Source organism: Aspergillus campestris, assembly GCF_002847485.1.
Source record: "Aspergillus campestris IBT 28561 chromosome Unknown P168scaffold_1, whole genome shotgun sequence".
NCBI classification, from domain to species: domain Eukaryota; kingdom Fungi; phylum Ascomycota; class Eurotiomycetes; order Eurotiales; family Aspergillaceae; genus Aspergillus; species Aspergillus campestris.
The window spans coordinates 4,343,872-4,370,757 of NW_020194336.1; the positions used below are offsets into that span (position 1 = coordinate 4,343,872).

At 53.0% G+C, this 26,886-nt stretch overlaps 6 protein-coding genes and 2 non-coding genes across 8 annotated transcripts; 3 read left to right on the plus strand and 5 right to left on the minus strand.

The window, feature by feature from the left end:
• Window positions 1-74: 74 nt before the first annotated feature.
• On the minus strand, window positions 75-3,844 carry P168DRAFT_308827 (S-adenosylmethionine-dependent methyltransferase; the record flags this gene model as incomplete). The annotated part of the gene is made up of 8 exons (XM_024839241.1): window positions 75-570; window positions 667-894; window positions 1,423-2,123; window positions 2,215-2,478; window positions 2,538-2,581; window positions 2,980-3,377; window positions 3,465-3,701; window positions 3,755-3,844. The coding sequence occupies 8 exons, from the start codon at window positions 3,842-3,844 to the stop codon at window positions 145-147; spliced, it is 2,388 nt and encodes a 795-aa protein (XP_024697806.1). The 3' UTR covers window positions 75-144.
• Window positions 3,845-4,064: 220 nt separating this feature from the next.
• P168DRAFT_287278 (mRNA-binding ribosome synthesis protein NOC2) lies at window positions 4,065-6,651 on the plus strand. The gene has a single exon (XM_024836540.1). It carries the CDS (start codon window positions 4,151-4,153, stop codon window positions 6,494-6,496), a length of 2,346 nt encoding a protein of 781 aa, XP_024697807.1. The 5' UTR covers window positions 4,065-4,150; the 3' UTR covers window positions 6,497-6,651.
• Window positions 6,652-6,741: 90 nt separating this feature from the next.
• P168DRAFT_287279 (putative potassium transporter) lies at window positions 6,742-9,713 on the minus strand. The gene is made up of 5 exons (XM_024836541.1): window positions 9,265-9,713; window positions 8,959-9,167; window positions 8,102-8,907; window positions 7,878-8,043; window positions 6,742-7,825 (listed from the first exon to the last, which is right to left on the minus strand). The coding sequence occupies exons 1-5, from the start codon at window positions 9,269-9,271 to the stop codon at window positions 6,968-6,970; spliced, it is 2,046 nt and encodes a 681-aa protein (XP_024697808.1). The 5' UTR covers window positions 9,272-9,713; the 3' UTR covers window positions 6,742-6,967.
• Window positions 9,714-11,229: 1,516 nt separating this feature from the next.
• P168DRAFT_t18 lies at window positions 11,230-11,313 on the minus strand. Its single transcript has one exon. It is a non-coding gene; the product is annotated as a tRNA-Trp (tRNA).
• Window positions 11,314-11,909: 596 nt separating this feature from the next.
• Window positions 11,910-11,993, minus strand: P168DRAFT_t17. Its single transcript has one exon. It is a non-coding gene; the product is annotated as a tRNA-Trp (tRNA).
• An 865-nt stretch (window positions 11,994-12,858) lies between these two features.
• Window positions 12,859-13,725, plus strand: P168DRAFT_287282 (uncharacterized protein). The gene is made up of 2 exons (XM_024836542.1): window positions 12,859-13,305; window positions 13,366-13,725. The coding sequence occupies exon 1, from the start codon at window positions 12,935-12,937 to the stop codon at window positions 13,229-13,231; it is 297 nt and encodes a 98-aa protein (XP_024697809.1). The 5' UTR covers window positions 12,859-12,934; the 3' UTR covers window positions 13,232-13,305; window positions 13,366-13,725.
• Window positions 13,726-17,155: 3,430 nt separating this feature from the next.
• On the plus strand, window positions 17,156-24,004 carry P168DRAFT_324219 (uncharacterized protein). The gene is made up of 3 exons (XM_024840801.1): window positions 17,156-18,609; window positions 18,672-19,540; window positions 20,325-24,004. The coding sequence occupies exons 1-3, from the start codon at window positions 17,628-17,630 to the stop codon at window positions 23,988-23,990; spliced, it is 5,517 nt and encodes a 1,838-aa protein (XP_024697810.1). The 5' UTR covers window positions 17,156-17,627; the 3' UTR covers window positions 23,991-24,004.
• Window positions 24,005-24,411: 407 nt separating this feature from the next.
• On the minus strand, window positions 24,412-26,565 carry P168DRAFT_324220 (putative acid phosphatase). The gene is made up of 7 exons (XM_024840802.1): window positions 26,348-26,565; window positions 26,274-26,286; window positions 26,180-26,214; window positions 26,096-26,111; window positions 25,866-26,031; window positions 25,470-25,804; window positions 24,412-25,414 (listed from the first exon to the last, which is right to left on the minus strand). Exons 1-7 carry the CDS (start codon window positions 26,435-26,437, stop codon window positions 24,552-24,554), a joined length of 1,518 nt encoding a protein of 505 aa, XP_024697811.1. The 5' UTR covers window positions 26,438-26,565; the 3' UTR covers window positions 24,412-24,551.
• Window positions 26,566-26,886: the final 321 nt, after the last annotated feature.

A 26,886-nucleotide genomic window follows, 5' to 3' on the forward strand; every position in this document is an offset into this window, starting at 1 on the left:
TACGAAGAGACCCTAAATATATTACGAATTCCCAATTCTTTCAATATCATTATCATAATGCTATCATTTCACAACGTTATAATCATCACCACCACCATCGCGTCCTTCCCCATCCCATCCCCTAACCAGCCCCACCAACACCCCCTACGCCGCCGGCACCTCAATCAACCTCCTCCTAAACACAACCGGCGCAAACCGATTCTCCAACTTCCCCTGCTCCTCCAACACCCTCTCCAGCTCATCCCCATCACGATCAAAATACAAAGCCCACCCCCCACCGTCCTCCTCCACCGCGAAAAACCCCTTCTTACCCTCCAGCGTGACCGTCCGCTCGTCGTCCGCCCAGTCCCACGGCGCAGGAATCTGCATCACACTGTCCGTGCGGTTCCCGAACTTCAGCTCGTGCGTGTCCTTGTTGACGTAGATCCAGCCCAGCATGGGCGGGTTGTCTGATATGGATGTTACTAGGCCGAGTCCGCGCTTGAGGTGCTTCGTTTCTTCGAGCTCGGGGTATTCGATGTAGAATGTGGTCGCTGTGTGAGAGGGGACTGTTGGGTCGGAGAGGTAGACCTTTGGGGTATTGTTAGTTTTGTACATATTATCACCATCATGGAACTTGAGCCATAAAGCGGGAGTCAGAGCGGGGAAATCTACTACTATACATACCTTATGATCAGCCCTCAAAACCAACCTCCGCCCCTGTACCTCGTCGTCTTCCTCCGTCTGCGCACCGTCTCTGCACTCCACGTTGATGTGGAACTTTGCCATGCGTCGCGCGTCATTCTTGCGCTCGTTGGCCTTGCGCTGTTCGCTGACACCCATCGCGCAGCCCGTCACCGTCGGTATGGCTGCTAGTGTGAGGAGGCCTATGACCATGATGTCGGTTGGTTTTGTCTAGTCTTGGTTGTGGATGATGTGGATGTAGTGGGATAGTATGTTCTTCAAATATGCTTTCGGAGGTGTATCACTGGAATGAACACAAAATCGACGTAAATTGATTCAAACTTATAAGAAATAAAGTATAAAGTGGAGTGATGGAATGTTTCATGCATGTTCAAGCCGCTCAATAAATTGCCATGCTGGGTGGCGTCAATGTATGCCTGAGGCATACAATTTCATCATGAGGCGTTCGTTCGGTTCATGGGACTGACCAACCTGATCTCTTCATACTTCGACGACCCCTCTTCTTGATATATCTTCGTTACACATGTCGTTCTGGCCTAGCTGATTTCAAGAGAGATGTATTAATGCCTTCCTGACTAACAATTTCAAATGATAGGTTCTATTCTAGTATTCTATCAATCTAGTCCATCTTTCTATCGTGTATCGTTGACCTCGTGAAATCATAGTGAGCGGCCGAAAAGAAAAGAAATCCACCTAAAGCTTCTCGCTCCATCCCCAAACAGACCACCAGCATTTAACAGCCAGGGCCCCCCCGTCCGCCGTCTCCCAGTCATCGTACCCAACCTCCTCTCCCTCCTCGACGACCGCCAGCCCCAGCTCGCCCATCCGCTCCCGGAACTCCCTCCGCTGCGGCACGTACGCATCGCGCAGCGGCATCTCGACCACGACCCGCGCGTCGAGCCCGCGGCTAAGCCAGTGGCCGATCGTGTTCACCAGCCACTGCGGATGACTAGGCGAGTACAGCGGATCCGCGACCAGGATGACATCGTACTGGTCGTCTGCGGTGGGATACGGGTCGGGGTCAACGGACCAATCGAGCACGCCCGTCGTGACGGTGGCGTCTGTTTTCGCCAGCATCTCTACGTTGAGCGCTACGTTGTGCGCGAGGTTGGGCACGATCACGGGAAGGTCCGTCAGGTGCACTGTGGCTGAGTGTCCGCGGATGGCCGCGAGGCTGAGGCCTACCAGGCCTGTTCCTGCGCCGAGCTCGAGGACGCGCAGCGTGCGATCGCCGCTGGTCTTGGGGGTTGTAGATGATGTAGGGACTAGCTGCGGTGCGGGCTCGAGGAGGGAGTGCAGGCGCTGGGAGAGCAGGTACGACGACACCCATGTCTTCATGCCCAGGTTGTCGGCTGTTAGGGAGGGCTCGTGCAGCGTGAGGGTGAGTTCTTCGCCCCATGGGCTGGGAACTGTGAATACGCGGGACATGGAAGGCATTGCTATAGGCAACGACACGTTAGACCGTGATAAGGGTTGAGTTTGGTTCGCTCCATCACCCGGTGGAGACGCCATGAGGGTAATGTACGGTACCTGTTCGCCCTGACCGCTCGCTTAGTCTCGCACCCGTCGCATCCCAGACAGCCTCGCGGAGTTCATCGGTCTCCAACCATGATAACGGACTCGAGATGATAGACGTCAGATACCGAGTGACGCCCGCCGGCAGGACAGTCTGGGCCTTTTCCGGCTCTTCAGCAGCCCGGGTAGTGAAACTGCGTGGTTTGATCGCTAGGACGTCTAGGGCGCGGAGGAGTTCAGTGCCGGACGGTTTGGTGTAGATTTGGGGGAGGTCGAGCACTGCGATCTTATCAGCACCATTATCGCTCCCACTATCGTAGAGTAAGCAGCGCACATACCGTGAAGTGGCTCGCTGGGATCGGCACTGATCATGGCGGTGAGGCTTGGAAGGGGTCAATGGGGGTAGATGAAGATTGTTGAGTATGGAGAGGTAATTACATCTGCTGTCGTCTTGATATGAATAGCCACGGGCCCCCGTGGCAAAACCGGCGCCTGGCAGTTATGCCGGCGGATAAGGAAAAAAAATATGCAAAAAAAAAGTCGTGGTTTCCCAATCGGGAAAGGTTCGCGTGCAGCGTTCCGTGGTCGGCTCCGCTGCGGCCCAAAGATCCGATGTCCTTTGGTTTCTAGCCCAAATTATATCCATGTGGGATTTATTTTCTGTATTGCAACTATTATACACAAGTAGAAAAACCATGGTAGGGTATTGGTGAACTCCGCATAACTCCAGGTATCAAAAACAAAATCTCCCTCCATATAAAGAACGACACTTAACCCAACGTCGACTTGAACCCTTGATACGCCTGCTCAATATCAAATGCCAACTCGCGCGCCTGCTCCTCGCTCAGTTCCTCCGTCGCCCGCATCTGGTTCAGTGTGATCAGCCACTGGATGATCTTGCCCCGGTTCTCGAAGTCTCCGTCCGTCACCTTGTTGACCGACTGGATAACCTCGCTCAGCAGCGGATGCAGCGCATCCTTCGACACCATGTTCAGCTTCAGCGCATCCAGGAAGGTGATGAAATTCTCCGTCGCCGTGAGGATCAGACTACCGGATGTGCCGCCCACGGTGCCCGACGCTGAAGGCCCGATCGTCGCGGTGGGGGCGCTGTGCGTGGCTTGCTCGACTGTCGCCGGGAGACCGATGCGGAGGCGTTCGGTAGCGCGGGGGCATTCCAACTGGAGGGTTGTTGTCAGTTACCACTTTCGAAAAGTATATGGATTCTCTTTCTCGCTAAGAAGTAGGGAAGTGAAGAGAAGACATACCCCCCATGTCCGCTTAAAAGTCTCCAGGTCATCGAATTCGCGGGCGACGGTATCATCGCCCAGACTCGACTTGTACTGCTTCAGGAGCCGGGTACAGGTCTCCGTGTATTCGGCCTCCGTCACGACATCTTTGATATAGGCTTTCTCGAGGCCGTCGAGTGTGATGATAATGCTGTAGATTTCTGCTAATGATTCGTACAGATCGCGCTGTGCTGAGCTGGATGCGAGTTTGACTTCCTGCGGGGCAGTGAGCGGAGGACAGACGTAATGAGAGACTACACAAGTCGTACCTCGTCGAGATTGATGGAGGCCGACCGGGCCGGGTTCGGGGTGTAGCTGTAGGGGGTAGGGGCATATGCCAGGGGGCGTTGGGTGTACATCACGCAAGATGGAGTTCAATAAAACAAATCAACCCTCCACTATCAACGATATAGAAGCCGGTGATAGCGAGTAGATAGAAACGACTGCAGAAGAAGGCGGAGAGCCAAAGGCGGTCACCCGATCGGGCGGATTGGCTCCGCCTTTTTCTGCCGCCGACCCTTCGATTTTTTTTTTTTTCGGACTTTTCTCTCCGCCTAAAGAAATCGCATTCCCCGTCTCAGTCCATACATCTCATTCCCCTATCCCTATCCACCCGATTGTCTGATAACCTTGCTGTCCGGGTGAACGGATAGCTATTTGACAATATGGCTGGTACTCAAAAGAAATCCACCAAGAAATTTGAAAAGAAGCACCTCAAGGATACCCTCGAGCGACGAAAGGCCCACGCCAAGGTCAAGCAACGCAACCACCTCAAGGACAAGCGCAAAGCGGAAAATGCCCGGTCGCGAGGAGACGGCCAAGAGGACGCGGGTGACGCCAGTGAAGACGATGAGAAGAAGAACTCCTTCTCCGAGATGAACGTCGACGACTTCTTCGCCGGCGGGTTCGACATCGCAGATAGCACGCCCGATCAGGCCAAGAAGGGCAATTCGAAGAAGGACGTCACGCCCAAGATCGGGAAACGAAAGCGATCCGAGGAACAGAAGGGTGATGAGGAAGCGTCTAGCGGTGCGGAGGAGGACGACGATGAGGCCGCAGACTCTGATGCTAGCGGATCCGATGGGATTGAGGAGCACTTGGGTCAGCTGGAGGCTTTGAAGGAGAAGGATCCTGCATTCTACAAATATCTGAAAGAAAACGACGCGGAGCTTCTCGACTTCGGCGACCATGGTGACCTGTCGGAGGTTGATGAGCTGAGCGAGGGCGAGGAGGAAGCCCCCGCGAAGAAGAAGAAGAAGGCGGCCGCGCAGGAGGAGGAGATGGAGACGGACAACACGCTGACCATCCCGATGGTCAAGAAGTGGCAGAAGCTGATGGAGGAGCAACATTCGATCCGCGCCATGCGGCAGACCGTCCTGGCCTTCCGCGCCGCAGCATACCTCAACGATGCCGACCAGCAGGAGCAGAAATATTCCATCTCGGATCCTGATGTCTACCACCAGGTGCTTGTCACGGCCCTCGGCACCGTGCCGCGCGTGCTTGCACACCACCTCCCCGTCAAGGAGTCCGCCTCCGGCAAGGTGAGAGTGTCGCTGGACTCGAGGAAGTTCAAGACGCTCACCCCGCTCATCAAATCGTTCGTCTCGTCGGTGCACGAGCTGCTCAACAGACTGTCGGACGCCCAGACGCTCAAGCTGACGCTCTCCGCCATCGAGCCCATGCTGCCCTACCTCCTCCAGTTCCGCAAGCTCCTCAAGGTGCTCGTCAAGACGGTGGTGGGTATCTGGTCCGACGTCGCCACCACCGACGTTACCCGCATCACGGGCTTCCTGCTCCTGCGCCGGTTGATGATCATCGGCGACGCGGGCATCAGGGAAGCCGTGCTCAAGACAACCTACGAAGGCGTCATCAAGGGCAGCCGCAACACGACGGTGCACACCCTCGCCGGCGTGAACCTGATGAAGAACTCCGCCGCAGAGCTGTGGGGCATCGACCAGAACGTCGCCTACACAGCGGGCTTCAACTTCATCCGCCAGCTCGCCATGCATCTCCGCAGCAGCATTACCCACCCCTCCAAGGACTCCTACAAGACCATCTACAACTGGCAATACGTGCACTCACTGGACTTCTGGTCCCGCGTCCTCTCGCAACACTGCGACGGCCTCGTCGAAGCCCAAGCCGGCAAACAATCCGCCATGCGCCCGCTGATCTACCCCGTCGTGCAGATCACCCTCGGCGCCATGCGCCTCATCCCCACAGCGCAATACCTCCCGCTGCGCTTCCAGCTCGTCCGGGCCCTGCTGCGTCTCTCCCGCTCCACAGGAACCTACATCCCCCTGGCCTCAGCCCTCATCGAAGTCCTGCAACTCACTGAGATGCGCAAGTCGCCCAAATCCAGCACCCTGCGCCAGCTCGACTTCTCGACGACCATCCGCGCGCCCAAATCCTACCTCCGCACGCGCGTCTACCAAGACGGCCTCGCCGAGCAGGTCACCGAGCTGCTCTCGGAGTTCTTCGTCCTCTGGACCAAGCACATCGCCTTCCCGGAGCTGTCCGTGCCCGTCGTCGTGGCGCTCAAGCGCTGGCTCAAACAGGTCAGCGCGCGCGCCTCAGGAAACAAAAACACAAAGGTCAACCAGATGGTGCTGCTGCTCATCCAGAAGGTCGAGTCCAACTCGCGCTTCATCGAGGAGCGCCGTGCGTCCGTCTCTTACGCCCCGCGCAGCCGCGCCGAGGTCGAGACTTTCCTTAAGGACCTCCCCTGGGAGTCGACGCCGCTTGGCGCGTTCGTCAAGTCCCAGCGGAAGCTGCGGGAGGAGCGCGCTGCTGTGCTTGAGAAGGGCCGGCGCGAGGAGGAGCGCCGTCGGGCGGCTGATAAGGAGGACGATGAGGATGAGGCTATGATTGATGGGTTTAGCGGAAGTGAGGACGGGGAGGGTGATGAACAGGCTGGTTCGTCTGATGATGAGAATGAGGGGGAGGAAGAGGAGGAGGAGGAGCTGGAGAGTGAGGATGAGGATGAGGGGGAGTTTGAGATGGAAGATGAGTAGTGGTTGACCGACACTTCTCTGTTGATTCCCTATTTGTGTTTGATTCCCTGTGGTTTGTGGGGTATGTTTATTTATATGTTATATTGTCAATATAAAAGTTGGGCTTGGATTGTTCGTGGTAGAGACATGTGTACATGTTTGTGTATTGGATTTGGTGTAAGGATGTGTTGACTTTGATTCAACAAGGATGGATGATTGCAATCGTCACCTGACTACGAATGAAGTCTCTCCCAATTCTTCATATACTCTTATTGTAATACACTTGCCTCTTCATACATTTGCAGATTTGCAAGTCCTTATTTAGAACTCCGAAATCTTGATAAATTCCATCAATCTTGTGCACACACGCAAACTCGATTCGACTGGTTTCCCAAGCAGCCAATCACAACAATATTAAAGACTAACATACAATATACCAAATGAAACTGCAATTTTGAACATAGAAAAGAAAATCCCACTCCAACCAGCCCACTAAGCAGCCCCAACAGGCATTTTTTCCGGCCCCCACGTACGCGTCTGCTCCCGTCTCAACACAGCATCTTCCTCCTCCGCCCACGCCAGCGACTCACTAGGCAGCATGACAGCGCGATCAATAGCAACAGGGAGGCCGCGGTGGCGCCCACGAAGGCAAACAGCCGCAAGGATCAGCTTGCTGACCGTGTGCCACGAGCCGCAAAACGACGAATTGCTACCAGGGAAGCCCACGCTGACGCCCACACAGCCGTACCCGGAGACGACCTCGAAGATGATGTTGAAGGTCGAGTAGGCGACTGGGTTCTCGGTGTAGTGGGGCGCCTCGGCGATGGCGATGAATAGCACGGCTAGCGCAATCCACCACACGTCGTGGCTGAGTTGGGATCGGAGCTGTTGGTGCACGAAGTAGCCGCGCGAGGACTCGGCTGTGCCTGCGTCTTGACGGCCTAGGAAGTGGTGGCGGACTAGGTCGATTAGGGCGTTGGGGGATGCTGTGGACGGGTTGGTCTCGTGGACTGAGTCCTCGTGCGCGTAGATTCCCAGCGAGCGCTCCTCGTATACGTTTGTGTTTCGCATTGTTATGAGGAGCGGGAATGCTGAGACGTACATCATTAGGACGTAGAGGACTAGTAGGCCTTGTCGAAGGTCGGCGATCGTGACGACGTAGAAACCGCCGGCGCGGACGGCTAGGGCCTGGAATAGTCCGTCGAGGACGCGGTAGCCTGGGGGGAGGCTCTCGAGTGCTTTGTTGCCGATCGCGAGGATCTCAAAGCCAGCCCAGTCGATCCCGTTCAGGATGATTACCGTGCCTAGTAGGTACCAGGTATGGCGTCGCGGAAACAGGTTCGTGTACACCTAAGTCGTTCTTTAGCTCTAGTGAGTGAAGAAATGAGTTTCCTGTACTTACCCGCCGGGGATGGTTCAAGATGAAGTCCAAGGTCAGTTTCCAGGTCGCCCACGACGGCTGATCCGGAACCATTTTTCTCATCGTCCAGATGATGAGGCGTAGGAAGCACGGATAGAGTGTGTTCCCGGCAAGAATCAACAACCCCATGGTGAGCAGTGGGTATGCGCTACAGATATCAATTAGTATCTGAAGGACGTGGGAGATGTCCCGAGCGTCAAACGAACCTTGTCTGCAGGGCGGTCATGTTCGCGTCCAAGAGGGCCATTCCGCTGTTCACGAAAGCTGATACCGCGAAGAAGGCGCCCGTCCAGAATGGAGAGAGGCCGTTTCTCCCAGGTATATCAGGATGATTTACTTCCAGCCAACCTCCGACCCCGATAATACCGATGATAAGGAACATTCCCCAGTACAGAGGAACGATTACGGACAAGAAACACAAGGCTTTGTACTCCACCCCACCGAGCTGCTCCCGCTCTTCCAGGGTGAGGCCATGAAACTGCGAGTTCCGTGAAACCAATGCTTCCGATGCAGGATCTTTGGGCGTTCCCGAGAGCACACCTGTCAGCCGGGGTTCCTCCTTCTCGTCATTATTGGGCGTATTTGGGGCCGCGTCTCGCGGGTGGTTGTTCAAATCCAACCGCGCGCCGACTCCTACCATCGGAAACACCCGATGGTGGTGCTGGCTTTGGCGGGTCTGCATGCTCGCCAGAGTAATCACATCTCCATCATCAGCCCAGTGGATGTGTTCATCGTTGCGGGAACTTGGCTGCCCCTCGGCCATAGTAGCCGGGGGAGCTAACAGTGTCTTCCTGTGGCTCTCAACGTCCACAGCCGCCCCACCATTATGCGTGACGACAGCACCGTGGGTTGCGCGTTTCATGTCACGGTCCTCCAAGATGCCTTTGAACTTTTTCTTGAAGGCCCGTCTCCGAACGATCAAGACGGTGATAGATATCAGGATAGCATGCCCGGCAATGAGAAGTGTGAACATGATAGCCTGTTGAAAGGTGTTCAGTGTAGATAGATCCACCTGAAAGGTCAGTCCGCATTCAAAACATCTGAGATGGGAAGGAAGACATACAGTATTCAAACCAGCCCCAGTGATGGCGCTGACGCACATAAACAGCGAATCCGCGTATGATACGCTGCGGGGAGGCGTAGATGCGCCCCAAAATATGACGCTGCATACAATGGATACAGCTATGAAATAAGCATAGTGAAGGGTGAGAAAGTTTGCTGGGGGAAGCAGCGCCATGACGCCTCGACCAAGGAGATTCTGCCACCTCCGGACTATACAATCATGTCAGACAACGGATCAAAGCGACTGACAGTGTAGCCTGGTCGTGCAGGGTTGAGGGCATTTCACTTGACGGGGTACAGAACATACGGGCCATGATCATGTCGGCTGTTCCGGCCTCAAGGCACGGAAATGTAATGCAATCGCCCAGCCCTAACTTGGGCGATGTATCTAAGCAAGGGGCAAAAATTTGCGGTTATAGATGGTCTCTCCGGAGGGTATCTCGTATGCGTTATGTATGTAAAAGTCGGATGATATGGTCGAGCACACCTCGTGCCCTACTCCTTTCTTTGGGGTGCACCACTACCCCAATGGACTTTGGAAAAACTGGACTGTTTTCAATCTTCCACGTATGTCCATTGTACAATCTGGTATAGTATCGGTTGAGTGCTTATTGAGACCAATAAGAAGATGGTGTGAGTGTATGCGGGGTTTTTGATGGCACGGTAAAGTTCTTTCTTTGCGCGGTAACAAGGCTGTGTTCAGTATTGGCTCGTCTTCTGATCGATTCGGGTTCGATTGATTGGTATCTGGATAGATTCGGTGGTTTTAAACTGAGGGTAGCGTGTGTTATTCCATTTCTGCAGCGGTCTTGTGTGAATAGAAGATGTAGTTTCAGAGATCGTCAATATATTGGGATGATGCGGTGAGGGGAAAGACTGAACAAAGAAGGAAAAAAAAAAAGTATACTAGCAACCTCAGGCCAGAAACGACGATCAAGTAAGCTTCGCGGTAGAACCAATCAGCGATGCAGATAAGGAATCGTCCGAGCAAGGCGGGCCGAGTCGTTGACCGCATTGATGGTTCGAGATCATCACGCCGGCTTGGCATCTCCTGCTAACTATAGGGTTGTTCTATCAGTTCAGGCATGATAGGCCATCTACCTGTAAAGCTGGGGGTCACAACATTCTCCTTACTTGTGCATGGATATTTTTTATACCTGCATCAGCTGTACTGGTCTAAGTCATCTGTACCCTACACTATCCCCGTTTTTTACAAATGTTTCTCATCTTTCGTCTTCCCGAGCTGGATATTTTCGCGAAGAGGCGCCTCCATGTGTGCCTGTGGCAGTTCACTTTACCCTAATAGGTTGGTCGTGGCTTCTATTTCTCAAAGCCCTTTTCACAGGTCGGCGGATTGCTTTGATGCAGGATGATAATCCCTTCACAAACGACATGGACAAGGTCGCGGTCATGGGGACCGAATAACTATAGTTTACGAACTTTCGCACAGCTTCCAAAAATCCTAGTCAATATCTGTTGATCTTCTGCTCAACCTTCGACAATACCCGTCTGAAAATAATTAGTTATCCAGTGATGGCTAAGTCTATCAGACCTCCTATTGACTCACCTCTTCTACTTGGGTCTATAGTCGCTATAAGGCATCTAGAACGACTTGGTTACTTCTTTGGACATATCTACTGAGACTGTTCATTTCCTTCCGCCGCTGTCAGCTATCAGGAAGCACGTAGTTGACGGGGAATCCGAGCTGATATACATCTCTCCCGAAAGGTTTGGTCCTTTGACTCCGTGAATCTCAGGCCTAGATAGGGATAGCGGTCCCTTGCTGCATAAGGAATCAATAAGAATCAATACTGGTACTCATGTGCAAGATTACAGAAATAGTGGTGACTGATTGCATGTGATTGAGACTGTATAAATATGTGAGTCGTGATCAAACCAAAATGTCATAAGTAGATCACAGGGTAAATAAATATGCATGGCTGTCGGGCTTTCGTCGGATCCATTTATGGAAATTGTATGTAGAGAGACATACGGGAATATTCAATAGGGTCCCGGAATCTTCATTTAAACATGAACTGTTCGACATTTCGAGATCGGCAATCGAAGACAATAGGGCTAGAGGCACCAAAGTTGACAGTATACTACGTGCATGTCACAGACCTCGTAGTGTGGGGTGCATATCACCGAGTCTACCTAGTACTGCCTGTGCCCTCCAACGGGAGAAATCATTGCAAGATAAATCAGAGGAGAAGGAAGCATGCGAATTCGAAACTATGTAAGTGAGAGGAAAAAAAAAGAAAGAAAAAAAGGATGAGGCTGGTGGGATTCGAACCCAACGACCTTGTGGATGTTCCTGGACTGGAATCACACGCGCTACCAACTGCGCCACAGCCCCTTCTTGTTGAATATCCGATTCTGGAAGGGTTTCTTGATGGCCAGAGGGGGAACCCCTCCGATCAGTTACCTATGTGTCACTATTGATGGACATTGAATGAGTAGTTCTTTCAGCCTTTCTGGAACTTAAATGGTTTTCGAACCAGTTACGGATGCAAAATGGCAGCCCTTTAAGGGATTGGCCATAAATTGACTTGTGTTGCACTCTTGCCTCCAAATATTGATCGACAAGACATTTACAGTAAGGGGTGCTGAAAAACTCCACAAACAGGTCAGTACTGTGTGCCTTACACGGCTATCGGGAGATGACTGGTATAATTCCATGCAATAGCGCAGCATCTTTATTCTTTGTAATTTAGTTCCTGTACAGAACAAACAAGATACATCTTACAAATATGTGAGAGATTACTCTTCTAGTAACAGAATTTTCACAAATTCTTTTTGCCCCTGTGAGCATTCAGTTATTCGATAGGTCATACTACAGATCTGTATAGCAAAAAAATTACGTGGGATCAATTGCACTGGGCATAACCAGCATATCTGCTCCAGGCGACGGGAACAGAAAAAAAAAAAAAAAAAACAAAAAGAAAAAAAGGATGAGGCTGGTGGGATTCGAACCCAACGACCTTGTGGATGTTCCTGGACTGGAATCACACGCGCTACCAACTGCGCCACAGCCCCAATTGATGAAATACTGATGCCATCTATTGCTCTATTAGCGACCGGTTAATGACACTGTCAATGACAACAGTATGTCAGATGCTGACCCAGAGAGGGATATGCGAGTTTTGAGTTTGCTGCTTATGTGTATTGTAAATAAACTGTATGGTATAATAATTTTTGTAATGTTGGTAGTGAATTTGATGGATTGAATACTCGGTTTGTCACCTATCTAGAATGCAGTCTACCTACTCCATAGTTAACTAGATATTTTTAATACATTTTCTGCTGCAGATTTTACTCTTTCTCTTCATGTCTCCAATATCATGTTGTCTATAGATGCTTCATCAGACTTAATGCTTTGTTTTTTTTTTTTTTTTTCCTACTTAGAGTGTGTGTTTTTCATTGTATCTGATGCTTTCGGAGGTTTTGTTTTCCGCGTAGCCATGACACCACACCTATATATATTGCCGAGCGCGGATATCTATAACATCAAGTAACATTTTATGATTACACACCTACATAAAGTCGTAGAAGGTTGATCCAAAAGCACAGACGAGGAAATCTGCCTAATTTATTGCCACGAAGATTCGAACTCCAATGTCACTCACATATTGAACTCCCGATGACGAAACCACTCTCTGAGAACTGCTGCTGGGTATTAGAAATTCTAGCCAGGACGCCATAGACCAGTCACGCCTTATACTCACAACCACCATACTACTGCGTCCGTAACCACCCAGTGAGATGTTGAATCGATCGAGATTCGCCATTGATGAACCATGTCACTTGAACCACCTGGCCTACTACAATACACAAAGAGCATTTTCGACCATGGAACCCCATAATTTCCCCCGCATTCAGCGGTCATTGTTCTTAGATCATATGGAGTACCCCGCCAATAAATCACATTATACCATGAACCATGTCTATCCATCTATTCTGATGTCAGATAAACCTCCATGACCTCATGCGCAACAGCCCGCCACCTATATAAAGTCAAGCAAGCAGACCAAACCCACAACTCCAAACGCTGCCCTAGTCTCAAGATAATGGTATACTATTACAACCACACAGCAAACGTTATGACTTCAAATATCCCCCCAAACGTCACGACCCGATCCCAGGATCAAGCGCAGCAGCAGGGCCAGCAGAGCCAGCGCAGCCAGGGTCAACAACAGAGTGGATTCCAGAACCCCTACCGCCAGGTATGTGATCTATGCCGGATTGAGGTCCGACCAAACAAAGCGGAGTACTGAGTCGAGGATAGGGCCAGTCCACTGCGATTCGCTCCACCGGTCCTAATGAGCCCGATGTGTCGGGCAAGTATGAGCTGCAGCACGATCAGCTGAGCCACCCAGACACCGACCAGCCTGATGTTGCGGGCAAATACCATTTCACTCATGACCAGTTGAGTCACCCTGACGAGTAATGTTGGGCCGTCGCGAAAAGTGATCATGGGATGTTGTTTTTCTTCGATGTTGGATAGCGGTGGTAGTGTATAATATATGTGATCGTGGCATGTCGTCCAGATCTTAAAGATCAATGTGGTGGTATATTGTGTGGCATTTTATCAGGGGGAAAATGCATGTACAACAAAGTCCTTAATGTTGAATGATATTAATTTCTGAAAAGGAAGTGATTGGGGACGGTCTATACGAACACGCCCCTCTGTAGTAGTTTATCATAGTTGGCATAATCATGAGATTGAGTAGAGGACAGTCATAACCTGAAGCCCCATAGACAAAAACAGATCCCAATATCAATCAATATTGGGATCTGTTTTTGTCTAAGGAGAGAACCCACAATCATCAGTAGTGCTGCGTAGTGATATAGTGAAGATCCTGACATCATCTCATGGTCGTTTGCGATCGACTCTCCAACATCGGATACTCGGGTTTACCGAAGCCAAAACACCTACTCCAGGAAATGATTCTACACATGCATGACGAATATCACGCCGTGGAGATCAGATAATGGATGTGGGATTTTTATCTCTCTCCTTTTCCATTTTCGGTCGCCTGCCTATGATCATCTTCTATTTCTATCCATAGCATACACCGCATTGGAAAGTCGAGTGGCAAGTTCATGGTGTCAATGGGTAGAGGCAAATCAGACCGCTCGTCTACCTATCGGGCCCGAGCGACAGCTTGAATGCTATTGCAATGTCTAACATACAGTGCGGTGGATATTACTCGGGCTCCCTAATTTGATATGTTCTATCTACTCCGTACTTGATCCAGATTAAACCCGTTATAGCAGCCGACATATGGCCATGCGATTCCAACATGTCGACATCAAAATCCATGTGCATTACTCGAACATATATGCGTAGACAATCTAGACAATAGCTGCTAAATATAGCAAAGAATGTTACTGCCTTGTTCACAATCAATATTGATATTGTCAGTCTGTACATAGATAGATAGATAGTATGAAGGCAGCAATATAAACCATATCCAACCATCCATACCACGGAGCTTCCGAAAACCAACCATAACCCAGCCGGCTTGTCCGCCCCGGCGTCTCCACCACCCCAAACCAGCTAGCTTGGATATAGTAAAGTGGACTGACTCTCTTCTCGCCTCAAACTGTCTCACCAGCTCCACTGAGCGAATACCAGCTAGTGCCGACGATCGGGATCTGACAGTTTGCTCCGTACTCGGCAAGTTCTCACAAATGACGTATGGAAGGATTGAATTAGGATTAGGATTAGGATTGGGACTACTCCGTAGGATGGAGAGAAATTCACGCAAACTAGCGAGAGTGGGTAGCATCTTCCTGGATTTAGTATCTAGTATCCACACCTCTTTCGCCTCGTTTAAGTTGCTATGTGGGCCGGGCTGGTTTCTCGCTTCATCCGTTTTGAGAATGGAAGTGCCAAGGTGGCGCTTATCGAGGGTTACTTGCCTGTTTTGTTTGGGTGATGTGATGAGTAAGGAATAGAGATGGGATTGCTGTTCTCAGTGTTAGACTGTCATTTCCCTAGGGCTGATCTGAAGTAACTGTATCTAATTTCTCAAACTAGTAAGATTAAGGTGAGTTGCCAGTGAGGTATAAGCCATCCATACCAACCGCGGTTGCCACCAGCTTCTTGGGACGAAGAGGTCTTGGGCTCTGTTCCATACCAGGCACCGGGAGATCCGCGCGAACTGGGTTTTGGATTGGTGGTGTATGATTTAGCTATCCTTATGCGTATCTATTGAAGCTGTGCATATGTTGTTGGTATCGTGGCGTGGCTTATTTACTCTATGCATGATGATGATGCTGACCGACTTTCGTTTGATCATGTAGCTAGAGTTTGGGGCATGATAGTAGCATTCTAAGTTGACTATCGCGTCTTGATTGTTGATCTCGCGCGGTGAGTGTATTACACGTTGGAGCTTGAGGTCTATTGTTGTCCTGCTACGATAGGTTATTCCGATAGTGAGATGCGTGGTTTGGAGGTTTTGGCAGTTAATTCCATTCTTCAGACGCCAACACTAGCTTCACTGCAGAGAGGAACCAAAGAGAAGTACAGAAAATAAACAACGTTTCTGACCCATCTATGGGAGAACAGACCAGCTTGAAATGACCTCCTAAGCGCGGACCAGCGGACAGCGGACAGCAGACAGCAGACAGCAGACAAGAAAAACAAGCGATGGAACCCTGCGGCCTGCGTTGACCAAGAGACGGCCGACCGGCGGGTCCTTCAGCCGGTAGGAAAGCCGGTGCCAAGCTTTGCATGCGGTAATTCCAGAGGCTGTTCCGATCTTCCCACTGGATCTCACCGCCAATCCCATCGGACACTATCGACTAGTTTAGGACGGTCGAAGACTCTCTGTGGGTTTGGCGAGCACCCGTTCCTGAGGGTCTTCGAATTAACCTAGCGGGATTTTGTTTGGGACGAGTGGAATGACTGACCGATTCTAGACCATGGCGGCGAAGTGGAGTGGACGCTGGTGGGGAGACCGAGAAAGAGAGAGAGAAAGAGAGGCTGTCTGAGTAAGGAGTACATATCTAGCTGGGTATCAGGTATGGAGGGAACCCCCATACATGGCTCCTTTAATTAGGTACTTACTTGCCATCACTGACACTGAGCGCCTACACAATTAACAGATATATCGCCCAATTAACCTGACTCACTCCCTTGAGGATACCAGCGCAGAGATGAAACAGAGGAATTGGATACGTCCGGAATGCTCTGCACTCGTCTGAGTGTGATCTTTCCGCCAACCCATGTGGACACCACATTCTTGATTTTTGCAATTGAAGAACAGCCACCGATTCTTGGCTGGGGGGCGCGATTGGGTCAAGGGAGAGCCACTCACGTCATTGGGGGGATGGGGGGTGGGTCTTGTCTGAGTCCCATGGAGGCCGCCCACCGGCCCCTGACCCTAACCAAAGTTTCCAACACGCCGTTTCAGTTACCCTGAACCTGAAGCTGAAGCCGGAGGGGGGAGCAATCGGCTTGAAACGGAAAAGTCTCGGAGTGGGGAGGCAGGAGATCAATCACAATACTCCGTACATAATGGGAAAGAAAGAGAGGGCAGGGCAACCACCAAGGGAGGAGGGGCCACATCTTGTCCATTCCCTTTGGTGTGTGTCGGTCTCATTGTTGTTGTTTGGGACAGATTAAATTCTGTAAGAGGTATTTCACTAGTGGCTATTATCTCCATTCCGACCACCGAACCGGGACACCAAGGGTGATGTTTTGACCATGATAAACAAACATTCGATCCCCATCGAGTCATGGATTCTGATGGAGTCAAAGCATCTGTGCATTACCTACATAGTACATACATACGGAGTAAATACATACATACTAAAGACTATTGTTATTGTTGTTGTTGGAGATCGCCGACGGGGCAAATGTTACACTGGGAGAGTGGAGAGGCCCGGCTGACTAAGAACTGCTGCCTTAGCCGGATATCGATAAGCCCTACTTCAGGGCTCCGTCTCCACCAATCAGCAGCCCACCTGGGCAGGCGTCCCGCTGAGTCAGGAGGCCGCGCAATCCCTTTTGGCCTGAATTTCTATTCCTGGCGTGGAGACGGAGCAGAGACGGATCCCCTTCCAACCTTCCAACCTTCCCCTGGACGCTCCACGAACCCCATTCTGCTACTCTCACTTGGCTCCCTCTCTTCCTCCCTCCCTCTCTTCTCTCTCTCTCTCTCTCCCTCCCTCTTCCTCTTCCCTTAACCCTTCCCATCATCCACCCTTCCTGTCGATCCTCACATCCTACCACCTCATCAGTTACCATTACCCTTTTTTTTTTTTATTATTATCCTAATTTATTTTTTTCTTATTACACCTTCTCCATCAACTCTCCCTCAACCTTGGATCTGATTTCACCCCCATCCACTGCTTTCTTGCTTTGCGGGTGTCATTATTCCCTCGTTCTAGAATCGTGGTCTCGACTCTTCCCTAGTTCCTCTTGAGCCCTTGGATCCGCCCATCAGACTACCCTCGTCTCTCGTTCCCCATCGTCGCTCGCTACTCTGCGATCGTTACCTATCTGCCTACCTACCTCCGCACTCCTCGACACATCGTCATCTTCGTCTCTCTCGTCACTTGAGCCGCATTGTAGCAACTCTCCCAGTCTTTCGTTAAGAGGGCTCCCCGGATTCGGATACGCCCTCGCACAACTTCACACCTCTCTCAGCATCTCTCATCATGGCTACCCTCGCAGAACATCCCGCGGTCGCTCCGTCGTATGATCAAGACATCGATAGCTTCCTGAACCTCGACCAACTCACCTACACCTCCTCCGAACCCGCCCGGTCAAAAGCCGCCCTCGGTGGTCAACCCGCCCTCCCCAGCACAGAATACACCACCGCCGAGATCCACGGGGCTGGTTTCCCCCAGAATGGTCAATCCCCGCTGAGTTTCCAGGGCCCGAGTCATCAGTATGACGAGCACAAACAGCAGACCGGTCTCCCCCCGGGTGCCCTGGCCCAGGCCATGCCCTTCCAGCAGATGAACAGCATGGGCTTCGGTGCCAACTCCGGGTTTGCCATGAATGGCGACATGTATGCCGGTCAACTGAAGCGGGAAGATGCTCCTCTGGATTTCAACACCATCCCCGCTCGCAATAACTCCGAGATGGATCTGGAGTTCCACAACATGGGGGCCGTCCCGACCTACTATTCCTCTCCCAGCCCGAGTAGCAAGAGCCAGTTTGTCGACCCGAGTGCCCTGGGAGGCCAGGAGGCCGCTTCCGCTGGCCCACCCACCCAAGTCGGTCGGATGTACCCGGGAATGCATCAGCAGCAGGCTGCGATGGCCAAGGCCGCCCAACAGAAACAGCAGGAGATGCTCCGCCAGCAACAGATGCAGCAGCAACGCCACATGGAAGAACAGCAGGCACCACAGGCATCATCTCCCCAGAGCCAGTCGTCGCGCAACTCCAACCCCGCGGTCGATGAGCGGATCTCCCGCCTTCTGCAGCAGATGAGACAGAACGCCATGGGTTCGCCCGATGACTCGCCGTCCCCATCCATGCTGCCCCAGATGGCCAAGGCTAGAAAGGAAGAACAGGATATGGATGAAGACGAGCGACTGCTCGCCAGCGAGGAGGGGAAGAAACTCAGCAGCAAGGAGCGCCGTCAGCTCCGCAACAAGGTGTCTGCGCGTGCTTTCCGTTCCCGGAGAAAGGGTATGTCCATCTTCCGCACATAACCGATGAAAGACCGGACAGCGAGCTAACACATCATGCAGAATATATTGGTCAGCTTGAGAGTGAAGTTGCCGCTCGAACCAACGAGGCCCATGATCTCCGTCTCCACAACCGTGCGTTGTGTGAGGAGAATACTCGCCTTACCGACCTCGCTCGCATGCTTCTCTCCTCGCCCCAGTTCTCTCAGTTCTTCGACGAGATGAACCCCAGTGGCCTGCCGATGCCCACGCCATCGCAGCCTCAGCAGCAGTCGGTCCAGCAACCCCAGCAGTCCCAGTCGCAAATGCCATCCCAGCAACCCACCGCGCCTCAGTCGTCGTTGCAGCCTCATCTTCCCAAGGAGACGAACTCGGCCCACGGCCCCCAGGAGTTCGCCATGCAGCAGAACTCCCAGGTCGGTATGGTGATGGTGCCCAACCAGAACGTGGATATGTCTACCCTGAGCCTGAACGGTACCGGTGGCTGGAACTCCGGAATCGACGTCAGCTATGGCAACGCCCCCGTTTTTGCTGTGCTCGAGGTTCCCGAGCCTCCGGTTGTCGATACCGCCGCTCTCTCTGGCAAGACCTCGGATCTCGGTGTGCCTGGCCTCCCGGAGGTGACGGGAGCCAAGGTTGAAGCTCCTGTTATGGAACAGGCCCCGGCGGCAGAGGAAACGAAAGAGTCGACCATTGGCGTTGAGAACCCGGACGTCCATTTTGACGAATCTGACCCTGCCTTTGCTCTCTTCGCCGACTCTCCTGCCCCGACCACCCCCGACAGCAACACCATGGAGTTCCCTGGCGACCTCTCTTCGGGAAAATCCGCACCTACTTTTGAACTGGTGGTCGAAACCGACTCTCGGGCAGCCGCGAACCGATTTGCTTACCTTTGCCACAACATGGAAGCTGCCTTCCAACGCGTCTCCATGGTGACCTCTCATCTCTAATGATTCCCCACGTCGTATACTCTGGGTGAGCCTGAGCCGATCGATGCTCTCTGGCCCATTGTTCTGTGCCTTTCTTTTCTCTCTTCCTTCCCCCCCCCCCCCACCTCTACCTTACCTTTATACTCGTCTTCCTCCTCTTCTTCCTACTCGGAGTTCTAGTTTTTACTTTCTCACCCCAAGCTTTCTTTGTAGACCCAGATGCCTTTCCTTTGTTATGACCCCGTGATTTGTATTGCGTCTGCCGTCGTTTTGACTTATCTTCTACCTTTTCTTCTTCTTTGCTTCATTATATAGGGGTTACCGGATTGTTTGATTTTGGCTGTGATTTTAGGACCGGCCTTATGGAATTGCGATCTAGGGATATGGATACCTTACTGAGCTGGCTGTCAGGACGGATTGTCCAGCAATACAAGAATAAAAGTGCAGACCGTGAAAGATGGTCCAATCTAATGATGTTGAAATGAGATTAAATACAATCAAATCACATTAAGATGAAGTAATAAGCATGGCATAGCTCGTAAACATCGAAGTACACTCCAGTAGTACTAGTGGATGGGAGAGTGGACTGAGGCTCAGTGGCGGGTCTCCATCCATCCTGGCTAAAGCCAATCATCATTCCTTCTCCGACCCTCAACCGCCGCGTTTTTTCTCCAATCACTCCAGCAGTCGCCTTGTTTTCCCCTTCCCTCTGGAGCTGTCTCGTTCTGAGATGCTGCCTAACTGACCTCAAAACCCTTCTCCCTCTGTTTCCCTCCTACCAGCCAAGTTGGCTTACGTTCCATTATCAGGGGGCCTGTTTGCCAGAGCCCAGCGCGGATTTGTCGTTTCCCGGATAGGATCCGCTTCAATTTTTTCGACGGTCCCCGCTCTTCGAGGCTACCGGACGCCCTCCAAGGCGAAGACTGACAGCTCCCCCATACGCACTCCCAAGCGCGAACCTCCATCCAAGAAACCGTCGCCATCTGAAAAGCCAAAGTCCAGTACCGCGACCGAGTCGAAACCCAAGCGGATAACCAAGACCCCCAAGCCCGTACCATCCACGCCGCCCACAGTCAAACCGGTCCCCAGACCACCGCGCAAGGCAGCCCACAAGTCTGAGACGACGCCTACTCAGGTCTACCCGCTGAAGAGCACCGCGAACTTCCACAAAGTCAGCCGCCTGCTAGGCACACCGGGGGACCGATTACTCCCGCCGCTGACGATCTCTCGACGAGGAGGAAGGGAGACCTACCCCATCTACAACCAGGAGATCTGGAATAAGAATCACGGAATCGAATACTTGCCGACCCCGCCCACGGGAAACCAGCCAATGAAGTCCTACATCCAGGTGGTGACGACGCCCACCGCCGACACCCCCGGCACCGCCCTTCTCCTCCATTTCCCCGACAAGCGCTATATCTTTGGGCAGATCTCGGAGGGATTCCAGCGGGCATGCACGGAACGCGGAGTCAAGTTCTCCTACCTCACCGATGTGTTTCTCTCCGGGCGGATGGAATGGGCGAATACCGGTGGAATGATCGGTGTCATCCTGACGCAGGCGGATGCGCTCGCCAGTGCGGCAACGGCGCTGGAGGAGCTCAACCGTGAAAAGGGGATCTCGAAGGGAAAGGGTGTCAAGGAGGAGCATGGCGGGTCGTACGCGATCAAGGATGGGCAGTTGATCGACCAGCGACAGCATCTGACTCTTCACGGCGGACGGAATCTGGCTCACACCCTGGCCACTGCTCGCAGATTCGTGTTCCGGAAGGGCATGCCCGTTTACACGAGGGAGTACGACTCGGAAAGCGCGGCCAATGGCGCGACTAATGGCGGTGATCCTTTTGAGAAGCCGTCTTGGTCGGATAGCAATATCAAAGTGTGGGCTATGCCCGTCAGCCCGCAGTCTTCGTCGCGGTCGCGGGGCAGTTCCAGTTCCAGTCAAAACAGCGCGAGGAAGCGGAGTCTCGACGAGTTCCAGGAAAAGCCCACCGCCATGGATCGGCACGCCGAGGACCAGATTGCTAGGCAGTCGATCGTCAACGACATGTTCAACTCGACGTGGAAGATGGACGCTTTGACCGAGACTCCGTTGGCTGAGGTGAAGATGCCTGCAGCCATGTTTGTCCGCAACCCGGAAACCAAAGACCTTGAACAGTACAAGGGCCCTGCTCCTGGAAGTGACGAGCCGCTCCCCGACATCAACGTCTTTGTTCGACGGCCCTGGCCAGGCGCCACCGTCGAGAGGCTCCCGGCCTCGACGCCGTGTGACGAAGCTGTTTCTTATGTCGTGCGGAGCCACGATATTCGCGGCAAATTTGACCCCAAGAAAGCAGCTGCACTGAACGTTGCCAGAGGGCCAGACTATGCTCGCCTGACCAAGGGTGAAACCGTGACCAGCACAGACGGGAAGGAGATCACCCCGGACATGGTCCTAGGTCCGGCGCGGCTTGGAAAGGGATTCGCAGTCGTGGATCTACCGACGCCGGAGTACGTGGACAACCTGGTCAGCCGGCCGGAATGGCAGTCCCCTTCCGTAACCACGAACTTGGAGGCGTTCGTCTGGATTCTGGGACCGGGAGTTGGAGACCACCCTCGTCTCCACGAATTCGTGAAGAGTACGCCCCATTGCAAGCACACCGTGGCCAGCTCCGATTATTCTCCAAACTACCTGTCCATGGCCAGTATCGCCCGACTGTCGGTCAACATGGCACGGATCAACAAAGATAACTACATCGTGCCTGTCCACGATAACGTGACTCTCCCCCAGCCGGGGACCGGATCTGGAAAGCCGACTGGTGCGTCGCTGTTCTCGCCACTAGAGTCCGGTCTCGTGATCAACATGGAACCCAATTTCGCGTTCAATCCCTCGGAGGTGGTGCCGCTGTTCAACGCTGCATCGGCGTTGGGCAAGATGCCTCGCTCTGTGACGACCCGATTACAGACGGTCGAAACGCGCCTGAAAAAAGAACCCTTCCGCAAAATGCTGGCGCAATACCAGCAGGACACGCCGGGGGCAGATGCGGAGATCATCGCCCTGGGAACAGGGTCATCCTCCCCGTCGAAGTACCGTAACGTCTCTGGCACCCTGGTCAAGGTGCCCGGCTACGGATACTACCTGCTCGACGCCGGTGAAAACACGCTCGGGCAGCTCAAGCGAGTCTACAACCCCGAGGAGCTACGCGAGGTTCTGCAAAACCTGCGCATGGTCTGGATCAGCCATCTCCACGCTGACCACCACCTCGGCACCGCGTCCATCATCAAGGCCTGGTACCGGGAGAACTACCCCGACGGGATCCCAGCCTCGGATGCCATCGAGACCGACGTATCCAAGCTCCTGCAAGAGAAGCGCCTGTTCGTCGTCTCCGACGAACACATGACCATGTGGCTGGAAGAATACGCCAACGTCGAAGACTTCGGCTTCGGCCGCGTAATGCCTCTCAGCGTCGCGCCCTACACCGAGGACGGCGAATTCCGAACAAAGCTCACCTACCGCCACTGCCGTGCGGACGGCACCTACCCGGGCCACAACGAGACGCAGCCCCCCGGCCCCCAAGTAACGGAACTCAAGTTCGACGATCCCAACCTGCGCTCCGCAACCGGTCTCTCCAACCTCCAAGCCGTCAAAGTCTCGCACTGCCGCGGCGCAATGGCCCTCGTCCTCGAATTCCCGCACGGTTTCAAAGTCTCCTTCTCAGGCGACTGCCGCCCCTCGCGACCCTTCGCGACAATCGGCCACGGCTCGACAGTCCTCATCCACGAAGCCACCTTCCTAGATAACATGCGCGGCTCCGCCATCGCCAAGAAGCACTCCACCGTCGCCGAAGCCCTCGAAGTCGGCCGCCTCATGAACGCCCGCGCCATCGTCCTCACCCACTTCAGCCAGCGCTACCAAAAGACCTCCGCCATCGAACCAAACCACACCGCACCTAATATCAAACCCACCGGCGGTTCCGGCCAACTCGTCACCCCCGACATCCCCGACGACATCGACAACGACCCAACCCCCATCACCACCGCCACCAACAACACGCCCAACAACGCCCCCATAACCATCTACCGCAGCCCCAAACTCACCATCCCCATCGTCGCAGCCTACGACTACATGCGCATCCGCGTCGGCGAAATGCCCACGACCCAATCCTACGCCGGCGTCATCGACAAGCTCCACGAGTGCCACGAGCGCCACGTCGCCCTGATGGCCGAGAAGCAGCGCTTGCTCCGCGAGCGCGAGGAGGCGCTCCTCACGGAGGCGAAGAGGCTGAAGCATATGGGGAAGGCCAAGGCCAAGGCGGCGGAGGAGAAGACCGAGCAGACGACGACTCCGACGCCGTTGCCTTCCGCTGGGGAGATCGAGGAGTTGTACGATGCTAAGGAGAGGGCGGTTTGGTTTGGGAGTGAGAGTGAGGATGGGTGGGGGACTAGTGATGGGGAGGGAGATGTTAGTGGGCGGTGATTACGATTACTTTGGAGGAAGTTTTTCGTTTGGGATTTAGGCTTGTTTATATCTTGATTTCCGACTAGAAATCCCCCCACTCTTTTTAGTATTGTATATGGTGCTTTGATTTCTATTTGTTGATTTCTTATGAGCTCGATTGCATTTGAGGGTTTTTTTCGGTTGTCTTGAAATAAAACTAGAACTGTTCTATACGAAGATGCATATTGTTGTTGTTGTTGGTCTTGTATATACATAGACATTCTAGATACGGATTGTACTATATACACATCTCTTCCCCGGAGAGTTTCTTCATTGTACCAGATATAATAGAACAGAGCCGCTGACCTTCTGTCCTTTAGCCTATAGTACGAGAATTAGAAATATGAGACGAGACTACAAACCAAGCATGTAGTTAACCTACTAGACCGTAGCAGATATAGCAGGTATCTATTCATACTAGATGTTACTGACCACATAGTCTTACCCTGAACCACTCCACTCATCCAGACATCATCCTCATCATCATCCTCATCATCTTCTTCTCTTCCCCACTCATGGGTAAATAATCCAGCCTATAAACTAAAACCCAGCAGGAATCTTCTCCCGCCCGTCAGGCCCATACAGCCCCTGATCCAAATTCCGCATACACTCGTTCGTCCAGCTCTTCGGCGTGAACTTATCCACTATCTCCTTGAACGCGTCGAGCGTGCAGAAGGTGTCGTCTCCAGGGAGGTGGTTCTCGGGCTTGGCGGCGCAGCCGGGGATGCGCACGGGGACGTCGTTGTAGCGGATGCGGACGTAGTGGGATTGGAGGGCGGTGCGTGCGGAGGATGGGAGGTCGGTGAGCGGTGTGCGGGCTGTTTCTGTGGGGGATGGCTGGTTGGAGAAGAGGGAGAAAAGGCCTGCGTCTTTGGGGGAGGTGGGTTGGGAGGAGGGAGCGGCGGATTGGGCGCGGGAGAAGAGCTCGACGGCGATGGAGGAGGTGAAGGGTGGCCATTTGGAGTCGAAGGCGCCGACGCTGCTAAGGATGCTGGCGAGGGTGGTGTCGTGGCAGCCGCTGAGGGCCATTTTGATGTGCTTCGCTTCGCTGGAGGTGCCTGATGCTGACGTCGCGCTGCTCCAGCTGCCGTCGACGGCTGTGCTGACCATGCGGTCGACGACATCGCCCAGGAGGGCGCCGATGCCGAGCTTTCTGTATTCGTTGCTTTCGTTGTAGCCCCTGAACCATTCGTCGACGGCGATGTCGTTCATGTATTGCCTTGCGGTCTTGTCGTAAAATTCGGCGGGGAGCTTGGTGGCGGGTCCGTGGGCGTCTGTGGCGTTGATCGTGTCCATGATTCCTGAGAGACGCGGGTGCGCGTCGACGGCTACCTTGGGGGATTCTTCAGGCATCCACTTGGAGATTTTCTTGTTGATGTAATCCATTTGTTCCGTGTTGTTCCCTATCCGGTTTGTTAGGTTAGATTGTGTTTGCTGGGTAGGGAGAATGCCGCGTACATCGCTGTGCTGCTCGGTCGGCAAACAACCGGGCGAGCTGTCTGAATCGACGGCAGTTGCCCTCATTCGGGAACAGAGTCTCATCTGATACGGACCGAGCGACGATCACCGGCGGCTGGAAGTCCTGCGTTCGCGCATTCGGCGGGTACATGCCCCAGAAGGCCTCTTGGAGGGACTCGAGCGCGCGGGGAATGGGGGTCGCACGGAGGTACATGTCTTCGGTGTCGGACTTGATCTTGGGCAGGAAGCCCAGCTGGTCGATATACAGGTGTCGGAGACGCTGCCCAAGCGCGAAGGTGGTTTCCCGTCCTTTGTCGGTCAATTCACCGTGTTGACTATATGCGTTTCCGTCAGCGGTGGGTTCTCCGCAGGTGATGTTTCGGAATTGCAACTTGCCAGATGCCCTCTATATCGCCTCTCGGACCGACTGTCACTACGGCCTGGTCTCTATCTCCGAACGACTCCATCTTGCGACGGAATTCGAATCCATTCCAAGCCTTGAGATCTTTCCGACTTGCGGCCATTTGGACCATTTGGCGGGCGACATTGCAGTATGACCAGTCTGCGGGGGAAAGTCGTCAGTTAGCTGTTTGGTTGGGAAGGAATCGGGTTCGGAGGGGATTTACATGGAGCGAGGCCAGCCTAAATAGAAAGTGCTGTTAGTATAATGTCGATTAGACAATTATAGATTGATCGAGAGGGTACTGCACATTCTGGAAACGCGATGACACTGGGGTCCGTTCACCTACACAAGAAGCGGTCAATAGGGATTTTGCGCAATATGGTGCGAGACTAGGAGCTCACCATGTCGAAGAAACTATACAGTGTCTTTCCGTTAGCAATTTTTGATCCTGTAATTTGTGAGGGCATTGACATACCACCTGCACCAACTGCAGCTTCAGTTCCTTTGGGTAGAGCTGGGCAAGCTCGTCTTCGGAGTACGGCCCGCGGGGAATGAGGGTGGTCATCTGGAGAGGGATATCGGGAATTGGATAAATGTCAAAGGAAAACACAAAAAAGCTCCTGTCAATTCCAAATGCCAGTACAATTCAATCAATTTGGACTGAACAGAGCAGGAGAGTGAAGCGGACTGACTCAATGTCGGACCTGAATGAGGATGAGATACTAAGGCCCGGCCGCCTCAGGTTGGAGACGGCTGTGACCAATCAGGTGACCGGGACCGGCTATCGTGGACCACGTGGGATCCGACAAGGCTGGAGTCGTTATTTGCATGGAATTATATAAAAATACATTTGATGTATTGTAATCTATTGATAGAATAACAAGTAGCGAATGCCAGTGTCATGATAAGTATAGGTATGAGCCTATGAGGACGTCGGCGCTCGGACGAATAGAGGGCCTGTCAATGACGAACCTCGGCATGGTCGAAATGACTGTTCAGATTGATAAATTGCAA

Excerpts from the sequence above, each read along its gene's own strand:
- P168DRAFT_287278 (XM_024836540.1), top strand. The coding sequence starts at position 4,151 with ATGGCTGGTACTCAAAAGAAATCCACCAAGAAATTTGAAAAGAAGCAC.
- P168DRAFT_287282 (XM_024836542.1), top strand. The coding sequence starts at position 12,935 with ATGACCTCATGCGCAACAGCCCGCCACCTATATAAAGTCAAGCAAGCA.
- P168DRAFT_324219 (XM_024840801.1), top strand. The coding sequence starts at position 17,628 with ATGGCTACCCTCGCAGAACATCCCGCGGTCGCTCCGTCGTATGATCAA. Across the intron at positions 18,610-18,671 it reads TTTCCGTTCCCGGAGAAAGG|AATATATTGGTCAGCTTGAG; the intron begins GTATGTCCATCT and ends CACATCATGCAG. Across the intron at positions 19,541-20,324 it reads CCTTCCAACGCGTCTCCATG|TTGGCTTACGTTCCATTATC; the intron begins GTGACCTCTCAT and ends CTACCAGCCAAG.
- P168DRAFT_324220 (XM_024840802.1), bottom strand. The coding sequence starts at position 26,437 with ATGACCACCCTCATTCCCCGCGGGCCGTACTCCGAAGACGAGCTTGCC. Across the intron at positions 25,805-25,865 it reads GGCGATATAGAGGGCATCTG|TCAACACGGTGAATTGACCG; the intron begins GCAAGTTGCAAT and ends AAACGCATATAG. Across the intron at positions 25,415-25,469 it reads CGACCGAGCAGCACAGCGAT|GGAACAACACGGAACAAATG; the intron begins GTACGCGGCATT and ends CAAACCGGATAG.
- P168DRAFT_287279 (XM_024836541.1), bottom strand. Across the intron at positions 8,908-8,958 it reads CTGGGGCTGGTTTGAATACT|GTGGATCTATCTACACTGAA; the intron begins GTATGTCTTCCT and ends CTGACCTTTCAG. Across the intron at positions 7,826-7,877 it reads TCTTGAACCATCCCCGGCGG|GTGTACACGAACCTGTTTCC; the intron begins GTAAGTACAGGA and ends AGAACGACTTAG.